The 21,426-nt window shown below is 38.8% G+C and overlaps 1 protein-coding gene across 5 annotated transcripts in view; it reads left to right on the forward strand.

The window, feature by feature from the left end:
- The window catches only part of LOC124165356 (glutamate receptor ionotropic, kainate 2), a 122,693-nt gene that overhangs the window by 54,367 nt on the left and 46,900 nt on the right, over window positions 1-21,426 (forward strand). For all 5 annotated transcript variants that reach the window (XM_046542724.1, XM_046542722.1, XM_046542725.1 and 2 more), the window contains exons 2-3: window positions 5,366-5,594; window positions 21,182-21,337. In XM_046542724.1, coding sequence (XP_046398680.1) covers window positions 5,504-5,594; window positions 21,182-21,337 — 247 coding nt within the window. In that variant the 5' untranslated portion in view covers window positions 5,366-5,503. The remainder of the gene's footprint in view (window positions 1-5,365; window positions 5,595-21,181; window positions 21,338-21,426) is intronic.

Here is a 21,426-nt window from a genome sequence, read left to right on the forward strand (position 1 = left end):
CCCCTATTGTTATGTAATAAAAAGTAAATACAAACTTTATAAAAAAACACCATGTCAAATTTTCGATTTTTATATTCAGGCTAGTGTTGACAAGTTTCTGCACTATTATTAAAGCAATATATCGGTTAAGGTAGGTTTTGCGAGGGAAAATCGATTTCCATTTAAATAAAAAATCGAGTTTTAATAGTCAAACATAGAGGAAATTGGGATCGAGCCACGAACTTCGAGTTTCGATCAAAAACTCGATTTTTCAACATCGATCGTGATCATTTCGTTTGATCTCAGCAGCGTCACTACGAGCCTGTGATAAATTCATCCGTCCCACGTGAAAAATATCTCCACGACCGTTAAAATTGGAAAGCCATGCCCTCCATCATCAAGAAAGCATCTCAATCAGTTGATCTTTCGTAATAATTTTAATGAAGCCGAATGGTTCCAAACGGTGATTCCAAAAATTTAATGTGCGTGAATTTGTAAATTTTATTACTAATAATTCGTGCAGGATTTCCGAATAGATTTTTTTGCATGAATTGGATGGATGAGGCAGATAATTTGTGGAGATCCATTATGAGATATGAAGTGAAACACTTTGCACTTTCGACAAAAAAATTATTAAACTACAGTCGACTTGTTTCGTCTTGATAATGCTGCAGTGGAGCGAAACATGTCGACTGTAGTTTAATAAATTTTTATCTGAAAAGTGCAAAGTGTTTCAATTCATATCTATAGAATTTTTTATGCCGTTCAAATGTGTATTTTGAGCATTTTTAGAATGAATATCAAACGTGTTTTTTGTTAAAGCAGCTTTTTTATAGAACCGTTGATATTTTTGTGTTAATGAATATTTTGGTTCAAATTTCGATTTTTGTTGAAAAGTCGAACTCTTCTTTTCGATTAAAAATCGATTTCAATAGACATTTTGCCATCACTAGGTAGGTTAACACGGATCCCTTTGCTGGTTATCCAAGCTTGACTCCCCTCCAAACGTTTTCCTTCTAAAGGCCGTTTTACACGGTACACGGAATTGCGCAGGTTAGAGCTGCATTAATTTCTAAAATGGCGTGGAATTGCGCGAATGCATGAACGAAATTAGAACAGGGGCTATTTTGCGGTCTCGCATCCACGCATTCTCGCATGTGTTCTAGCAATTCACCGCTTTACACGACGCAATTTTGATTGCGCCTTCACACGTACGTCAGACTGCGCAATTCCGTGTACCGTGTAAAACGGCCTTAACGCTGTTTTGAACATCCCCTCCCCCCTCAATTCTCCCTCAATCCGAGCCCTCTGTCTCTTCCGAATCTCATCTAGAAGCTTCCTCTCCTCACCCACCATGTCCAGCCACTCGGACTTCCTCGTCCACTTCACCTTCTCCATTCTTTGCCACACCCACGCCTTGAACGCCATCCAGCCTTTTCTCGTCCTCCTGCCCGTGTGTCCGCTACACTCTAGATCAGACTCTTCACTAACCTTTTCTTTAAACTCCAGAATGACCATTCCCTCATAAACTCCTCGCCTCCTTTGCTAACGCAATTCTCTTCCTGATGTCCTCACTGAAATATCCGTTGTAATTTACTCCATGCAAGCGGAAAATTTCAATGCGATACATGTACTTAATTTTTAATTCGTAATGCGTCACGAAATCATTTTGTTCGATTGATGGCAACCCAAGCTAGTCGACGCGATTCCCAATGCTAGCGAAAGATATAGTATAAATCACATCAAATCGTCTTCAGCGGATTAAAAATATTTCTAAATCACTATTTTTTTAAAATTAAATACAGTTACAATCTGCAAAGTATAAAAAACAGAGCTATATAGGAATAATTAAAAATAATGTCCAAGTCGGCATTAGTGATTTGAAAACTTTCTGATGCAGTTGTATTAATATATTTTCATTTAGGAAAAATTGATAGTTAATTTGCAACACGTAGGCATAAACAGCCACAGGTGGGGTAAAAATAATATGCATTTCAACGAAGAAAATTCAGTTTTTATATTTAAAAAAAGTCACTTCCTGACCGTTGGGATCTGACCCCGTCACGTGACCCATATCTCTTATTCTTTTTGATGACGCCATGACTCCGTCTACTTACTTACACTCAAGGTGCCGTGAGGGTGGGAGGTGAGTGGGCATGGGAAGTAGTCGGAATCTGTGCCTCTTTCGCTGAACGGGAGGAAATTGCCTGCCGATCGATCTTGGCTCTCCTTGGCTCATCCTAGGATTAGCCCGATCAGCCACCCCATCCCTACCCTGTTCTTCCCTCATCCAGTTCTTCCCCTCCCATCTACATCTTCTTCGCGGCAGAACCACCCTTTTAGCCTGAATACCACCTTGCTCAAGTTTGAAGACAGGAAGTCCAAATGCCAACCCATCAAAGTTGGAAGGGATATAGCTGTTAAAGCGGTTTTTAATGGTCTTAGGCCCAGTTTTATAAAGTCTGGTTAGACCTCCCGTCAACTAAAAGGATAAAATTAATGGTAGCGGGCGTAACTTGACGTAAATCCTATATCGCAGGAATTAAAACTCGTCCTTTTTCACGTGGTGATTTATTTTGTCCAACTATGGTTTCGTTACAGCGTAACATTTTCAATGTGAATAAAAACTTGTCTTTTTTCACATGGTGATTTATTTTTTCCCACCATGGTTTCGTTACAACATTTTCAAGGTCATAAAAATTAGCTTTTCCCAAATGTTACGCTGTGACGATAAAAATGGTCCAAAAATAAATCACCATGTGGAAAAAGCCAATATTTTATTCCTTCAACTCCCACGATAACGTGGATATCACGATGACGAAGAGTTTAACGATAGGTTGAGTTCTATTATGCAAATCCTACCGAGGGTTATCTGATGGGAACTTTGACGGCAAGAATGCGCAATGCGCGTAATTCACAGACCGAAAAATGAATGCGGTAAGTGATAAAAAACGAAAGTCATTACTGTAAAATCGAGTGTGGAGGATGGTGAAAGATTTGTTTACGTTTTTTTTTAAAGTTACGTTTAGGCTTGATAACGAAGGTGTTTTTTCAAGTACTATCCATATCAAAACTGCCCTAAACCAGATGTCAGGGTATCCTTAACGTTCTTTATCCTGTGCCATTTGCCTTTTTGTCTGCACATAGCTCCCATCACGTGCGGCATCAGTCCATTACTTTTTCTTCTTCTACTTCCCATTTACCCATGCTTGAGCTAGGAGGATGTCCTAAGCTCTAACCAGTTAATATTTTACGATGAATTTTTACGCAGTCACGAGCACTGGTGTAAAGTTATTTACTACACAAAGCGTGAAATTGGCCACGCAAAAAAAAATATTTGGTGTAGCTGGGGTTCGAACCTAAATCTCTCGATTCTTGGTCAGGTACACTGGACTGTAGTAAATAATTATAAATAATTAACTTTGTTAGCGCTGGGCATAATTCCTTACCCTTAGAGCAGAAGAAGCTTACACAACTTATGAATACATTTGTTACACTGTCCAATTTAATACTCCATCCTACGTTCTTGTATACAAAAAAGACATTGAAGCTAAGCATTAACAAATCGGTTCTGTTGCAGAGCGTATCCAATCGCATAAATTCATAAAACGGTACAGTGTATGATACGGACAGCAAAATGATAGAAAACAATTAACAGAAGAAGTAATATTTACAATACATAATCAAAAATAGAATATAAATTTACAAAAGTTTCTGGTATTCTTGCTTTGAATACCCTAGGGTTATTAAGTGATAATATACTCTGGAGATGAGTTTGTTAATTTGGAGGAAGAAATGAGGAAAGAATTTTCATGTAAATTAGTTCGATATGTTGTATTGAAATGTAAATAATGTAATGTTGAAACTATAAAACTTGCTGATACGTCATTACCAAGCGAAGCCAAAGAATCGTGCATGTTGAGAACGACCTCTATGATTGCGCTCCATTTAAATGCATTGGAAATCGCGCAGTTTGGAATTTTTCTTAGTACACGTAATTGGGATGAGATTGCGTCTAGTGATGATAAAATTGTCTAAATCGATTTTTCGAGGAATCGATTTTTAATCGAAATGAAAAGATCGAATTTTCAACAGAAATCGAAATTTGGAGAGAAAGATTGATAAATTGAAAAAAATTGACGGTTCTTTGAAAAACAGTTTTATCAAAAAACATGTTTGGTATTAATTTGAAAACAATTAAAATACCTACACATTTGAGCAGTAGAAAAAATATACTGAGAAAATAGAATCATTATTTATAAAATTTACATATACTCGCACATTAAAGTTTTGGGATCACCGATAGAAACAGATTGATTCGTCGTCGCTAAAAGTTTTACGAAGGATCAACTTGAGGTACTTTCTTGATAATGGATGGCATGCCTTTTCAATTTTACCGGCCTTAGAGAATTTTTTACATGCCAGAAAGACAACGTTATAGTACATTGGTATTAGTGGCGTGACGTTCTGACGTTATAGTGACGCTGCTGATATCATGCGAAATGATCAAGATGTTGATAAATCGAGTTTGGATCGAAACTCGAAGATCAAAGCTCGATCTCGATTCTCCCGATATTTTGCATTTTAAATTCGATTTTCGATTTTAATCGCAATCGATTTTTCCATCACTAATTAATGCGGCTTGCAGGATAAATTACTTGAATCCCATTCGAAAATTTTTTTACACCTCAAAATACTCTTTCATTTCAACAGAATTAGCGCATTTTCAATTTAAAATGGTCGGCCATATACAGCCATATTTGTTGGGTACGGACAGTTTTCGTCCTGGCTTCAACTTATCCCGTGCGCAGTGGATAGCGACCAGTATATCTGACCGACTATAGCGATGATCAGGTTTCGAATCCCGCTTAGCAAAATGATTTTTTCTTGGCGAAATTCAACAAGAGATTTTCTATGCAGTCACGAACAATGGTGCAAAGTTATTTACACAAAGAGTGCAGAAATATAATTTTGTTTCTGCTGGGATTCTAACCTATTATTTCATTCGCAGGCAGTGGCGCAGCGGAGGGGGGATAAAACCCCCCCAGGGCTCAGAAACGTTTTTAAGTTCAATCCGTTTTACTTAATTGGATTAATATTACTTACAGAATAGTGTAAATATTAATAAAATATCCCTCCGAAAGCCGTAAAACTCACAATTTTGAACTATTTATCTTGAAATGTTTCTGAAGGAGTGCCCCCGCACCTCCCCGCTTACCCTGGCGGGTATTCCACACCCCCAGACACCCCAGTATTACTTGTGCCTAAAACCTCCCCTAGCCTTAATTCCTAGCTGCGCCCCTGTTCGTAGGAATTGTTTCATGTTGGGTCAATATTTTTGTGTTTTTTTTCTGTCGATGTTGTCATAGATTTTTCTTGATTTCAGGCGCAGTGGCGATGACCATAGCCCCGAAGTCCGCTCCGGGCCCGCCCCGCGCCTAAGGCGCCCATTCAGCTGAACCATCCCTAGCCCTATTGTACGGCCGGAGGAGACCTTCGTGCCGTAAAAATTGCGCCCAACGCCATGACACCCGCCGCCATGACATCCTTCAGCCTCGTGGCCGCCGTGCTCCTCATCTCTTCAGCCTCGGGACTGCCGGACGTCATCCGAATCGGTCAGTAGACTCCGATTTCCCTGTTGCTCCCATTTTATATATCAGAGTCAGTAGAAAGTATGAGTACTAAGGTGTGGATGGAGTCTTTTATACAGAACCGAAATCGCAATCAATCAAAAGAATTCGTAAGGTGGAAGGGAAAGATAATTTCATCCTTCAGCCTTTTTTCGTAAGTTTAAATATGGTAACGCGAAATTTGCCGCACTCTTTTCATGAGTTGATGACGTAACTAGAGTCGTCATTTATTTACTCCTTCTGGGAGAACCTTTCATTGAGTGAAGTAATCGCTCGCAACAGTGTAAACAACAAAACAGAATAATTCAATTATCCATCTTCCAGTAGCTTCCGCGTCGGTTGCTATGTAACGACAACGTTTGCACTGGCACTTCTGTCAGTGTCTTCGTGTCGGAGACTGTTGTCGTAGCAACCGAATTGCAACCAAAGTGATAGCAACCGGAAGATTGAGAAATTGGAAACTCAACACCGCGGAAACCGTCGTAGCCAAAACAAAGAACAATACTGAGCCCATGCACAAGGCTGGGGAGTAGCTGAGAATCGGCGACCCGTTTGATGTGGGATCATGTGGCCATCAACTTATCTGTGAGAGGGTCAAGGCCTTAGATTTTTTGCGAGTGGCTCGAGGAGTAAGCGACGGATCGATAAACGAAAAAAAACTTGTGTTTATTTTTCAAACTCTATCACATCGGACCATAAAATAGAGATAGTGTTGGAGCCTATTCGGCTAATACTTTTTTTCTTGAAAATGCTTCCTATCACCCTTCTCTTTCCTTCAGAACATCTGAGCTCGAATGCGATATTTTAAGTCAGTTGGTCGCTAACCCGTGCCGAATTGAACGTCACATCTAAATGGGCGTTTTAGTGTTGCGTTAATATTCTTCATATTAAATAATTACTTTCAACTTAATAATGGTACGTGTCTCGTACGACATTAGTAAATTACTATGTTCCTGGCTTTGATTTTAATCATATTAGATAATAATTTTGAAATAAATAATGGAATTTAAAAAAAATATTTTACTTGCATAAAATTGGCAAGTTACTATGTTTCTGGCATTGATTTTCTACATGTGAAATCCAACTTAACAATGCATACATTTTTTATGATGTTTTCCTCGCACGAAATTGGTAAATTACTGTTCCTGGAAACGTAAAAGCGGAATATAATTTTGTCGTCCAATGATTCCATTTGAACAGTTTTCCAGTGCTACTGCATGTGACAAGTGTCTTTATACGCATTCACGCGCTAGGAATCAAAGTTACCGATTTTACAGCTGACTTTGCACCTTTTTGCGTTATTGAAAAAGGTGCTTGTTATGTGCAGTGCTTCGGGAAATATCCATCGTGGAATATCAACCAAGTAGGTTTTTTTCTAATTCTCAGTCACTTAGTAAGCGCAAACACCGTCTATTGCGCCGCAATGTTGGCTTGAGACTCAAAATCTTCCTCTCGAAAACTAACTCTGACATTCACGTTGAAGAAAGATGGCTTGCTGGTGTGTACCAGAGTAGGTATTAGAGTGTCCGGATTCAATTCTCGGCGGAACCATATAATTTTCGATGGATTAATTTCAATCTTTGGTGCAACCAACAGGTATTCCAGTGAAATTGTAAAAATTCCTCCGAGGAGAAATCATTGCCTTGACCGGGATTCTTGACCTACCGTGGTATCTTGTTTATCCGTGTAGTTATGCTGGCTTAAGAGGACAAGATGGTTAATGCTGCCGAAAATAAGAAGCCACAGGGCAGCAGTTTTGCGCGGATAGCGTTTAAGTCCCAAGGGTAAAGTCGCAAACGGAGAAGATGGCTTTGTAATTCTAGTGGTGGTACACCTTGGGTGAATTCAAGAGGTCCAAGCTCTAATCCCGGTCAAGGCGAAATATTTTCCTCTTTCTAATTTTTGCGCTTCAAGGGACGGTTATTTAATCTCTGGTTATTGCTAACCATAAGATCCTTTAAATTTTTCTAGATGTGGTTGAAAGTTCTGGTCAGCTTCTGCATAATATCAGATTTTAATCTAAACAGAACATTCAGCCACCGCCAGGTAAATTTTAAAGCTGTGCCATGTTATGGTTAGGGTTGAACATACATTATAAAAGTGGCTCTAAGTCCACTTGCGGGTGACTTCGCAAAGGTGCGAAGATGCCTAGTCCGCGGTCATTTCACTGAATGAGTATTCCCGTCGTTGAGCGTCAGACGAACGCGGGCGCGGCCGCTGAAGTGAAAATGAAAGCCCCACAAATCCATGCTATCATACAGGTTTTAAGCCCGGGACTCGCGCTCCGCCTTTCATTTGTCAAAAAAACGCAGAGGACGATAGCCCTGTGACGCTAATGTGACAGCGCAATCCCGTTTAATCGCGTAATAAATACCGCGCGCGCATTATTGCTAAAAAGCGACCGCAATCCGTGCGAATTGCCAAAGGGATGAAGATCTCTGAAAAAGATTAACCCTCGTTTCTCTCCGAACCCTCTAGGCGTTATGGATGTATTCGGGAATTCTGTGTTGAAAACTGTCAGAATGGAGCTTTGGGCTGACGATATAGGGATTTTGTCCACTTGGAAAAGCTGAATATATACGTTTATACTCTAATAATAATCGTGTAACGTCGCAGCTGAAGAGCTAAGCGTACACGAGTGGTATTACCACGGTAACGCAGTGCAAATTCTATTGATAATCGTGTAACGTCGCAGCTGAAGAGCTAAGCGTACACGAGTGGTATTACCACGGTAACGCAGTGCAAATTCTATTGGAAAAACTGTTATTTGGCGTATCCAAGGAGTGACAACTCTGTATTTGCAATTAATCAATCAGACGAAAGAATAAGTATTCGATTGTCAATCTGACAAATAAATGAATCAGTGTACGTATGGAGACAAATAAATATCATAATTGGAGTAATTTAATTTAAATTTATCAAGAATTTAATCACAGCTGATAAGTTGATAATTTTGATAAGTTGAAATAAGTTGAGCAGCGTCTTACATCGCGAATGGTCGCTACCACGCGTGATTTAGCTTTTGCATGTGAGTTTCTACTGAGCAGGAGATTTGGGGACGATCCTAAACGCTAATAGCTAGTGTGTTTCGGAATCATCTGAAAATAGCTCAGGCAAAAGAGCATTCCACAAAAAGTTAAATTGTATGACAAAAAAGTAAAAATTCCATCGATTTCGTGCTTAGGGTCATAGTAGTATATTTGCTAGTACAAAGAAAGCCCAATTGATTGGAGTCCACTGGCCGTTCTCAACCATCCGTCACCAGGTTTTCAGCGACTGGACTTGATGAAAATATCCGAAGAGAATAATATCGGAATGCCAATTGAAGTTAAAAAAAAGTATATATATCAGAAAACGGTTTTCCGATTAACTTGGAAACTTGTAGGTGTATAATTTAACTTTATGTGGAATGATCTCTTCGCCTGAGCTATTCTACTGAGCGATAGACAGCTTCCATGACGCTGTATATTGCTTCATAAACGCACTAGAGGAGCGGATATAATTGTTAATATGCGTTATCGTTTAACATAAGTAAGTGCATCATCATCAGAAAACGGTTTTTCTATTGACTTGGAAACTTGTAGGTGTATAATTTAACTTTATGTGGAATGATCTCTTCGCCTGAGCTATTCTACTGAGCGATAGATAGCTTCCATGACGCTGTATATTGCTTCATAAACGCACTAGAGGAGCGGATATAATTGTTAATATGCGTTATCGTTTAACATAAGTAAGTGCATCATCATCAGAAAACGGTTTTTCTATTGACTTGGAAACTTGTAGGTGTATAATTTAACTTTATGTGGAATGATCTCTTCGCCTGAGCTATTCTACTGAGCGATAGATAGCTTCCATGACGCTGTATATTGCTTCATAAACGCACTAGAGGAGCGGATATAATTGTTAATATGCGTTATCGTTTAACATAAGTAAGTGCATCATCATCAGAAAACGGTTTTTCTATTGACTTGGAAACTTGTAGGTGTATAATTTAACTTTATGTGGAATGATCTCTTCGCCTGAGCTATTCTACTGAGCGATAGATAGCTTCCATGACGCTGTATATTGCTTCATAAACGCACTAGAGGAGCGGATATAATTGTTAATATGCGTTATCGTTTAACATAAGTAAGTGCATCATCATCAGAAAACGGTTTTTCTATTGACTTGGAAACTTGTAGGTGTATAATTTAACTTTATGTGGAATGATCTCTTCGCCTGAGCTATTCTACTGAGCGATAGATAGCTTCCATGACGCTGTATATTGCTTCATAAACGCACTAGAGGAGCGGATATAATTGTTAATATGCGTTATCGTTTAACATAAGTAAGTGCATCATCCTCAGAAAACAGTTTTTCTATTGACTTGGCAACTTTTAGGTATGTAATTTAACATTTTTTGGAAAGGTCTATACGCCCGAACTATTCTACTGAGTGATAGATAGCTTTTATTTATTGAGTTATTGGTTTTTATTGTTTTCCCAACAACATAACTGCAGGAAAAACACAATTGATGGAAAGTATATAAGTACAATACAAAAATAAATCCCAGTTTTTTAGAATATAACACATCAAATTTAGTCGTCATAGTTCAATCAACAATATTAAAGCCTTACAGTACTCATTTCTTAGTTGAAACAAATTAAGTTCACTACAATATGTATTATATGTCTTACTTATTCTACGTAATGGTGAATTTTTTGCATAATCATGTTTTGCAGCTTTCATGAAGCTGTATACTATTTCATAAACGCACTAGAGAAGCGGAGATATTGCTTCACAGGTATGGTATAATTTAACATAAATAAGTGCATAATCATCATAAAAAGGTTTTTCTATTGACTTGGCAATTTTCAGGTGTATAATTTAACTTCTTTCGGAAAGATCTCTTCGCCCGAACTATTCTACTGACGATGAGTTATAGATGGCTTCCATGACGCTTTTAATTATTTCATAAACGCGCTAGAGGGGCGAAGATAATTTTTCATAGGTGTACAATTTAATATAAGTAAGTGCACTATCATCAGGTGTAGGGGGATCGCCACTGGTGCTTGAGTGCGTCGGCGGCATCGTATTGACCGCCCCTCCCCTTCCCCGGATGCTTGGAAAGAGGGAGGGAGGGGTGTCACATACCCCCACCCCACGATGCCCTTTATCCCCCACCCACTGGGTGCAAACCCCTTGACACACATAAGGAGCGCTCTTCGATGTCGAAAGGGGAAGATCGACTCCCATTCACACGAGGCTCAAAGACCTTTAACCTCACTGGTAACTTTTGGATTGTGATTTTGGACGATATTTTGAAATTTTACTCGAAAAAGTCATCTTCAGTAATTTTGCTGAATTTTTTTGGTGACACATTAAACTATTTGCTGAGAATGATCAGGAGTTGTATCTACTGCGGGCTGAAAATTAAAAATTCTTCGCTGTATATCAGTGGTCTCAATAAAAACGATAAAATTTCAGGGAAAGCATAATTTTGGAAAAAGGAATCCTAAAATCACCTTTTCAGTGCGATAGTGGTATAATCAGTTGTTGATAATCCTAAGATTGTTTGATGCAGATGATAAAAAACTTCAGGGCGAGCATAATTTTGGGAAAAGGAATGTTGAAATCACCTTTTCATTGTAATAGCGGTGACATGTATGTAGTATGGTCTCATATTTTGAGTAATCAAAGTAATAATCTGGGGTCCATTTCATTTTTAAAAAATAATAAAAACTAAATATATTCAGAGAGCATCCGAAAGATTTAATTCGTGAACTAAATAGAGTACAAATGGAAAATGCGCGATTAATAAAAACTACCATTAGCTAACAGAGAGCGTTAGCCAGCTTTTAATCAAATTAGGCTGGAGCAGGGGTCTCCAAAATACGGCCCGCGTGTCGGATCCGGCCCGCAGGGGGCTTTCGTTAGGCCCTCCGCACTCGTTTCAAGTAGCACGCGATTCTCGCTCGTTTAACTGTGTGAGACGCTGTACTACACCTATCCCACCTATCCTTACTCTGAGGTACTACACGTCAATGTCGCCTTCAACTGTTCTTAAATAAGAAATACGCCACCGGATACTTCAGTAGACATTGGTATAAAATACTTAAGTCATCGTCAAATTTGCTATCTAGCCCGCGGGGCGATTCGGAACTTGGAATGTGGCCCTCGTGGCCTAGTAAATTGGATACCCCTGGGCTGGAGGCTGCTTGAGACTAAGACTACGACGTTCTAGCCTAAGATTGCTTGAACAATTAAGAAGAGATATATTCCGAGGGAAACAGTGAGCAGTGAGAATCTTAGAGCCTCACTATACTTCCATGTCTGGCAGAAGCGATAAAAAAGATAGATACTTTACCGAACGGATAGATTCAGGTATTCCTTTTTTCCCCTAAAACTGTGAAGGCGAAAGAATAAATGCATGGTGGAACTCATTATTGAAAGCACTCCAATATACACCTGCTTTTCTTTTCCCTTTTTCTTTAACGATAGATGTCCTTACACCATCCTATCACACCTCCACGATCCTATCGAGACGGCTTGGGGGGTACACTAAATGATTAAAAATAAAGTAAAAAAGATAAAATACACGATTTTCCTAAAAAGTGGTGAAAATGCACTAAAAAGTAACAAAATTAGCTTTTCATTGCTCGGAGGGTAAAGCATGGGTGATTAATAAGTCTATTAGAAATAAGTATGAAAAAGCGCGATAGATGGGTAAGGATTGGCACGCAGGATTAATATCCAAGCCCAATCAGCGCCCATTCTTCAGTCCCCGAGTGATGAAAAGCTTACTTTTATTTTCAGTGCCTTCAACACTGTTTGTGGAAAAAGCGTGTTTTTTATCTATTTTATTTTTTCCTGTATACTTTTAGTGGTGAATCATGTAGTCGATTAAGCCAAAGCTATCTATGAAATCTCTGCCAAATATGTATAACTGATGCTTTCTATTGAGAAACTTAAAACTATTTTTCCATTTGGAAATTTAGTTAATTAATAAGATCACAATGGAACAAAATGTCAAATGTCTAATTATTGAATATTATATTGTCGTCAGGAGAAAGCAAGTGAGCAAAATCTCATGCCGATCCCACAATGGGAAGTGCATTGTAAATAAATTTCAAGATTCCATCGATGAAACAGACAAAGAGACAAAGTAAGTTGAGAAAAAGCATCTGCAAAAGAACTGCCGCCTGTTCTGGAAGGTCATCTAAGGCCAGCGGAGGTTGAGACGGGATGGGAACCAGGGTCTCTCGTTTTGCTTTTTTATTATCGGCGTGAAACGTAAAATTCCGCTAATTTTGTCAACTGATATGCAGGTTAATGGTGGCTTAACGCGATCGACTTGCGTTTAATCAAGTATTCAACCTGGCTGTGGCCTATGAATTCAAAACCATTGGTCGCTAGGCATGCGTATAGAATCAGTTGTAGCGAAGCTGCAGTCAGCACTGGACCTCTTATGATAACCGACAACTAAGTATTTTAAATGGGAAAATTGTTGAAAATCATTTTTGAGGATTTTGACTTTTGAAGTGAGAAGAATATTGTTTAAGATCCAAGTAATTTATGTTCCTAAGACGACATTTCGGGCAAACTATAGATGATGAGAAAAATTTTACAAAGTTGTGTGATTTCCGAAACGTTTAGAAAGGGCGCTATCTAGAGGTCCTTCCCAAGATGGCCAGATGCGCAATTTCTTGACTTTTCTTAGTTTGGGGTCGTCAGCCTTCCATTGTGTGAACTTCAGCTATTTACGTGATCATTTTCAAGCTATATATTGTTCAATGTAGTCTCTGGGGTCGCATATACTTGAGTGGCAATACTACGGGAAAGTTGCCAGCTAGTAATGAGCGTTCATGCACAAAAATGCCGTGTATCTAGACTATGACGATGCTTATTATATTCTTGGCGTATCCAAGGAATCTGACAATTACCCGATATTTATAATAAGCGAGCAAGTCGGTCAAAAATCAATTTTAATTAGTCAATTTTATAAAAACTATGTCCCTCACTACTTCGTTTCCAATTAATATCAAAATAATTGTATTTTATGCTACGTACGTAAAATATTGAATATAATACTTGGAGGTTGAGGTAATCCGTGCATCCAAAATGGCCGCCATCACCTGTATGTGATCTTGTGCGCATGCGCGTCTGTTAGTCGCAGTGTTTTCGTTCCGACTCCACGTCGAAATTCAATGAAAGAGTTCGATAGATGAAAGGGATAGTAAAGTTACGACGAAAAAAAAATCCTCCCCATTCAGCTACTCACTCGTAAGTTGAAAATTACGAGAAAAAAGTTTCCACCCACTTTTCATGAATTGGTGACGTCATAAGAGTTCATTAACTCTTTCATGCTGAACGTTTCATTAAGGGATGGAATCTTTTGCGATGGTGTGGACAACAACGAACCTCGCGAGGCCCATGCACAAGGCCGGGGAGTATCTGGGAAGCGGTGACCAATCAGCATGAGCTGGTGACGTAATCAACGTATCTGCTGTAGAATCAAGACCGTCCATTTTTCACCGGGATTAGCTGGAGAGGTGGTTAACGGTTCGAAAAAAGAAAAATAATCGGGAACATTTATTTTTCAAACTCGATCACAATCGCAAAAATAGAAAAATAATGAATGAGTCCACTGGTGAGCAGGGAAAAGCCATAGTAGTAACTATGTCCGTCTCTATTCGTGCAAACAAGAATACTAGATAGGTAGGCCATTCACACGACAACCAAGGATTTGTGTTCAAGTAGCTAATATTTTGATTAATCTCATATAAAGTGTTTCAAGAGGAATCTGCAATACTTCAGGTGGTGATAGGGGAGACTGTTTCAAGGATTTTTGGCCCATAAAAAGCATGGGGTCGTAACTTTTTAGTTACTGAGCTATGGCAACGCAAACAATTTTTGGATGCACTATGCAGTTGCCATGAAAACAGTTTTTCTTACGTATCCAGCCTTTTCGACACTTTATTTTATACTCTGGATCTCTAAGGACATTAAATAATTAAGGTCGGTCGAAAATGTGCGACTATAATTATCTGAAATAATTCATCTCGAAAATGGGTGAGATTGCGCAATCGTATTGTCGATACTCGCTCAAAACTCTCGTTGAACTAAACCCAAAGACTAATTTCAATTTCAGACAATTTTAATTTCAGACAATTAAAATCGCAAATCTTCGTCCAACCTTAATTATACCATAGCCATAAAAATCCAGAGTATTAAATAAAATGTCGAAAAGGCTGGATAAACAAGAAAAATCGTATTCATGAAAACTGCAAAGTGCATCCAAAAAATGTTTACGTTGCCTTGGCTAGGTAACTAAGGAGTTGCGACCCCATGTAAATGGACAAAAAATGCTTAAAATTGTCTCCCCTACCATCTCCTGAAGTATTGCCGATTCCTCTTGAAATTTCATATGAGTGACTCAGCGGACAAGAAAGGGACTACAATGATTCATCTCTGCTATGATCACTATTTTTACTATGCTGATAAAAGCTATAACTGTTTCGCGGGCTTCGCACCTGATGATATTTTGTAACAGCGCCGGCGCGTCGCGACGCCTTCCTGACCCTACATTGTTGGAATTTGCTTTTTAATTTTTTGTCTCTACAATAATTTTTGTTAGATTTTTAGGCTTCAAAATGCTTAACCTCTTCATACCTAAGAATGCATTTTCCGAAGAAAATTTGCGTTTGCCTCATTTTTCTACATAAATAGAACTTAAAAGTATTTAGCAGCTTAAAAAATTGTAATATTTGTGATAGTTACCCCTTGTATCACCCATGACACGTAAAAATAATGCAAAAATCACAAGAAAAGGGTTTTTTGATAAAATACCCTTCCCTTTCCATGCAGAGTATTGATGTTATATAAGTTCATGTTATTGAAATAATATCAATAAATAGTAAAATAGTGTCAATAAATGGTACTCCCCTTTCTAAATGCCACTCATTGTAGAATAACACCAAAACTAGAATCTTTCGTCATCAACCACGCCTGACATTCAAGAGAAAGATGGGAAATAGCTTATTATGCTCAAGTGCAGAATGTAAAGAATGCGATACAAGCGACGCTCAGCACTTGGAGACAATCTTAGATCGGGAAATGAAAGAAACTCATATGTTGGAAGATGTTATTAAATTTAGACAGTTTTCATATGTTATTGTGGTTGACATGTGATTCTTTACATGGAGACATGTTTTGGTTTAAGCAAAAAAATGTAAGGTCCATTGTTGTCCTGCTTAACTCATTGAAATAAGGTGTTTTTATTTTCTCTCAAATAATATAAACTTAAATAACTAAGAATTCAACAATATAAGGGGTTGAAAAGCCAAGGGATACAAGTGATTTTTTTCTCAACAGAGTTTGATATAGTTTATTGTTGGAAGAAATACACATAAACTTGTTTGCCAAGGGGCACGAGTGAGTCTCTGTTCTACGCTGACATCGAGTGGAAAATCAAATGCACTATTAAATATCTAATTGATCTCGTTTGTTTTCTTTGCCTAATTTATGTACCTAACTCATGGTAGAAAAAAGAAATCACTCGTAACCCTTAGCTTCTCACCCACTCGTATAAAATACGATGGGACTGGAGGCGTGAAAATTGTCTCCCCTTACACCTACTGGAGTATTGAAGATTTCTCCTTAATTATTCCCTAATGATTCCGTTTAAACCGGCTTAAAACAGCGGCGAGCATCATTGTTGTGAGAATGATTAGCCGGAGGAGGGTTGTTCCTTTCTCTTGCCGGAAGAGGGCGCGAGGCACGCCCCCTTCCACCCTCCGGCCCATATCCCCTACCCCCAAAAGGGCCGCCTCTCAGAAATCAATATGAACCTCACCCTCCCCTTCTCCCCTCTCACCCTGCCATTCCCTTTCCATCCCTTTCGTCATCTCTGCGAATCTTCCTGCGGACATCCCGTTTTTAAACTGCCGTCGAATTGACGTGACGTCACCTGGGGCGGTAGTCTGCATTTACAAACAACACCCGTCAATGAAAGTGTAGGCTGTAATTTTCATTCTTACTTAGACGAGCGATAGTACTCTCGTATTGAAGCGTGAAACGACCCCAAACACAGCAACAAAAAAGTCGAGTGAACCATAGGTAACAAAACTTCGTAAGCCTTATTATCACCCTATGTACTTGATCTTGTTGCGTCCGAGGATTGTTGAGAGTACAGAATTTCCTGGGCCTAACTTAGATTCTCGAAACCGTTCTTGCTTGAATCACACGATATTGTAACTTGTACATACTCTAGATGTGTCGAGTTATCCGCAATATCTGCAGAGGAATAGGTATTCGCCTTTATAAACTTACCTAGATTTTTCATAAATGAAGTATCGAGTACAAAGTCCTCGCGGTTACCTCCAGTATACTGCTTGTTCGTGGATACAACTGGAATTGCTAGTACAAGTAATCGTCAGTGTTAGTGTGTATAGGAGGCTTCGCGAGTGTAAGGTATTGTGCGTGGAAGTAGATACTGGTAGGAGACTACTTCTGTTACGTAATTGCTATGCAGTACTTGGTATTGAAATTCACTGCTGTCATTAACGGATTATTAATTCCGTAAAGTAATCGTTAAGCCCACCTTTAACTGAAACAAGGTTTATTTGTTTTTTTTACGTTGCTACAGTAAGCTTTGCTTTTCACAGAACCGCATGGGCACATTTTTTTAACAATTGACAATTCCGGGTGCATACTCAATAAAGAGTAAACTTGATTGGTCTTCGGCTACCAGGTTCCTCTGGGTAAAAGAATGAAACTAGGACCTATTATGAGAACACAATATGAGGTAGAATGACAGCGATGATGCGAAAAATCCAGAATGATAGCTTTGCATTGCGCCATACTGAAAATCCTGTGATTTCAAGTATACACCTTCTTATAAGAGGTCAAGTATCGTGCGATATTCAGCCTTTGGTAAAATCACCGTTGCGTTTTTGACGCGTCACTGGAGGCGGTGGGGGGTTTTTCTGTTGAAACTGGCGAAGAATCGCCTTACCGTGTTGATTTTGATGCCAGACCACTCCAGAAAATCTTGGATGACCCGTAGGCCATCCTTGTCGACATCTATGTCATCTTATTGTTATTTATATGTGTGAAAACACACAAATTACTTCTATTTGATGGTTGGATGTTCAACTTCTAATAATTCATAAACATAATAAAATGGAATCATTAGTCCATTTAGATATCGTTTGTTCAAAATTTACTTGAAGAGCTCATAGAAAGTAGACGAGTATGTTTTATTTTAGGAAAAAAATTGCGTTTGGACTGTTAAATAAGATGAAGTCGTTGAATTCTCTTTGCTAGTAACAAATGCCTAAAACTTTCTAACGTATTTTTATAATTCAATACATCCTAGTGAGGTTTTTCCGAAAATTTAATTATTTACTCACCACGGTCTACTAATGGAAGTTCTTTGTATGCTTAAAAAAAGGAAGAATGCTCGTCGCAGTACGAGAGAGTTATTTACTGATTGCTTTTTAATCTTTCGGTACTCTTGCCCCGAAATTTTACCTTCTCATCTTAATCGAGTCAGCATAGCATTTTTTCAGCATTGGAAAAGTGCTTTGATAACTGGAGTGTATTTGAGTGGCAGATCGTAAGAAGATTGTCGAAGTGGAGAAATACGATCTTCTGGGAAACTTTTGATGGAGAGAGCCCATCAATCATGTTACGACTCCCAGCGTCTTGCTGCGAAGGCTAAAGTGGAAATAAATCTGGAGCTGTCAACTGGCAGAAGGAATGATTTTGGGGGCAGGGAGATATTAGAGGGGGCCGACCCCCTTTCGCTCCCCCCCATTTCGCCCCCCCCCACGAAGGCCCAAACAACCAGATCGAATGCTGAATCGTATAAACAGCAGATGCGATTCTTAAGCCTTGTTTACCCGTAGGAGTTGACTGCTGTTGACTGTCAACTGTAACGACTCGTACAAGTGGACAGCGAATACTAAGCCACTGAATCCTCTTTACGCAACAATGCAAATGCCTGATTTTTCAATTTATTACTTATGAGGAATTAAAGGTCTATCAAAATTTAATGTAATTTTCATAAGAGGGGATGGAAATATTTCTATTTCTCTGCCTACATTTCTTTAATTTTTATACTTCTGGCATCACAATATGTAAACAATGTTATGACGATAATCCCAAAGAATGTAATGTATTCTTCAATAAGAAGGGAAGAAAATGTTCCTCTTTCGCTGCCAATATTTCTTTTGTTTTTCTACTTCTGACATCACAATAATGTAAACAATGTAGTGTCCATACTCCCTTCCCAAGCGGAGCCAAGAAATTGCGCATCTGGTCATCTTGAGAAGGACTTCTAGAATTCCGCTCCATTTAAATCGGTAGAAAATTATTCAATTTGGTTTTGATGTTCGTTCGCGGGTTTATGCGGTGTTGAATCGGATAAAGTCAGTATTTTCGGGCTTTGTCCGCATATTTTAACAGCTTCGCCTGCAGGTCCGTCCCGAAAATGCTGACTTAATCCTAATTTATTTTTTTTTAATCTTCAGCTCAAAAATTTCTGAAGAGGTTGCAAATAGGAAAAGTAATTACTGGCATCCCTTGCAAAAGTTGCTGTACGTCATGCACTGTCTTGAGCCCTGTTTAAACGGTACATTAGCTCGTGCAATTTAAGGTCTAAATGCACGAACGTGAGAATGAACGCCAAAATGAACCAAATGAATGAGCAACGAAATAACAGGAATGAGCGCCGTGAAGTTCCATCGCCCGCACACCTCATTTGTTCAAAGGAAAAGCCGACGCTGCAGGCGTTATGTATTCGATGTAAAAAGGGTCTAGCGTAGGGTTCTCCTGCTTTCTACTCGGCTTTTAGCTGGGTAAGAGCCGAGGACAGAATATCGGCGAATGTATGTGGCTTTTTTTTTAAGCCGAAGACGTTCCTTCAATAACGATTCGAATACATCTCTAATGACTTATTTTATGTACAATATGTTAAAAAAAAACTTTTTCGCATGGAGTGACTCTCTTAAGGGAGAAATTTTCGCTGAAAAGTCACTCATTGCCCCAATCTAGCCCTCAGAGTAAATACAAACTTGAGCTCGCATCGGTTTCTGCGCATAAGGATAACATAACGGCAAAAACCTAGATGAAGTGATAAATCGGATTATTCTAATTGGCTGACTGATACAATAGCGTTTGTTTTCATTTGTGTTACTTCTATTGGGAATGATATCGTACAGTCCACTTAATTTTGAATTTCACCTGTAGATTTTGTGAAATTAAAATTAGGTGGACAGTACAATATGCATTAATGTTCGCGAAGGCGGAAAAGTACCATGATTTCAATGCAATATATCTATAAGAAATTACTTTGCTAACTGTTTCCATTTGTATTAATAATGCGAAAGCTGGAATTTCAACGATGGTCTCGGTTTTTGGTTTCCTCGAAGCCATATTTTATTCTCTTGTTTATAGATTCTACTATCTTTGACCATTGAAAATACTCCATTAGTTTTAATAACAATTCCATTATTTGTGTAGGTCATCATTGTCGTCAATAAACAATCCTAGAATTGGTTTGATGCAGTTTTCCTTTCCGCTCTGTTATCCGCTTGCCTTTTCATGCCGATGTATTTCTTTCCTTTTACATTCTTTACAACCTGCCATTAGTAAATCATTCGGGGCCGACCCTTACCCTTCTTCCCTTTCACCTTAGAAGGCTTCTTAGAAGACTTCTCTTTTCTCCCTCTCTTTTTAGCACTTCCTCGTTACTTACACTGTTGATCCATTTTATCTTCATCATTCTTCAATTTCGGCACCACGTTTTGAATGCTTCCAATCTTCACTTTTCTGCTGCTGTCAACGTCCAAGCCTCGCTCCCATAAGGAAAAATGCTCCATCTGATGAATTGTTGGCCTGTGGTATCTGATGGCAACCTGTGGCATCTGATGAATTGTTTCCTTACTTCCATTATTTTATTCTCAACTGTAAGAAGACTTATTTTTATAGAAGGCCGTCTTTGCCTGCGCTATTCTACTGACTTTTTTTTCCTTGCTTCGTCCATAGTTGGTAATTCAACTATCTATTAGCAAAGCCTCATCCTTCTCTTCAAGATTTTGCTTTTCTATGTTAATATTTGTCCTAATCTCCTCTATTTTGCTGCATACTAATATCTTAATCAGAAAATGCTGAAGAAATTCAGCCTAGAATTTGCTGCTGTCAGCGTCCAAGACCATCTCCCATAGAGAAACATGATCCAGATGTAACATCTGATGGATTGTTCCCTTGCTTCTATTCTTGCATTCTCATATGTAATTATTTTTTTCTTCTTATCTTGACATCGTTTAATTCATGGTAAAATAGTTCTCGGAGTATAGGCCAATGTATGCGATGCAAAAAATTTTCAGCCAACGTTTCTGTTTATTTTGAACTATCCTCAGGGCTATGAAAGAAAACATAAGAACAATATAAAATACAATGATATACATTATTTTTCACCCTTTTTGTGTCAACATTTTTTTGATGATACTCCGAGAATTATTTTACCATTCTCATCAGAAAGAAGATTCTTCATTTGCATTCGATTAATTGGGCTCTTTCCTTCGCAGGCGGTCTCTTCCATCCGGCTGACGATCGCCAGGAGGTGGCGTTCCGCTATGCCGTCGAGAGGATCAACTCGGACCGCGGTCTTCTGCCAAGGTCTCGACTCTCGGCTCAGATCGAGCGTATCTCACCGCAGGACAGTTTCCACGCATCTAAAAGAGGTAAGTCACAACTACGAGTATTACATTTGAGGATTTTTAAGTCCGCCGTTGAAATAGTTGTCGCTCCGCGCGCATTTAAATCAGATTTC

This window comes from Ischnura elegans, chromosome 9, assembly GCF_921293095.1.
Source record: "Ischnura elegans chromosome 9, ioIscEleg1.1, whole genome shotgun sequence".
NCBI lineage: Eukaryota > Metazoa > Arthropoda > Insecta > Odonata > Coenagrionidae > Ischnura > Ischnura elegans.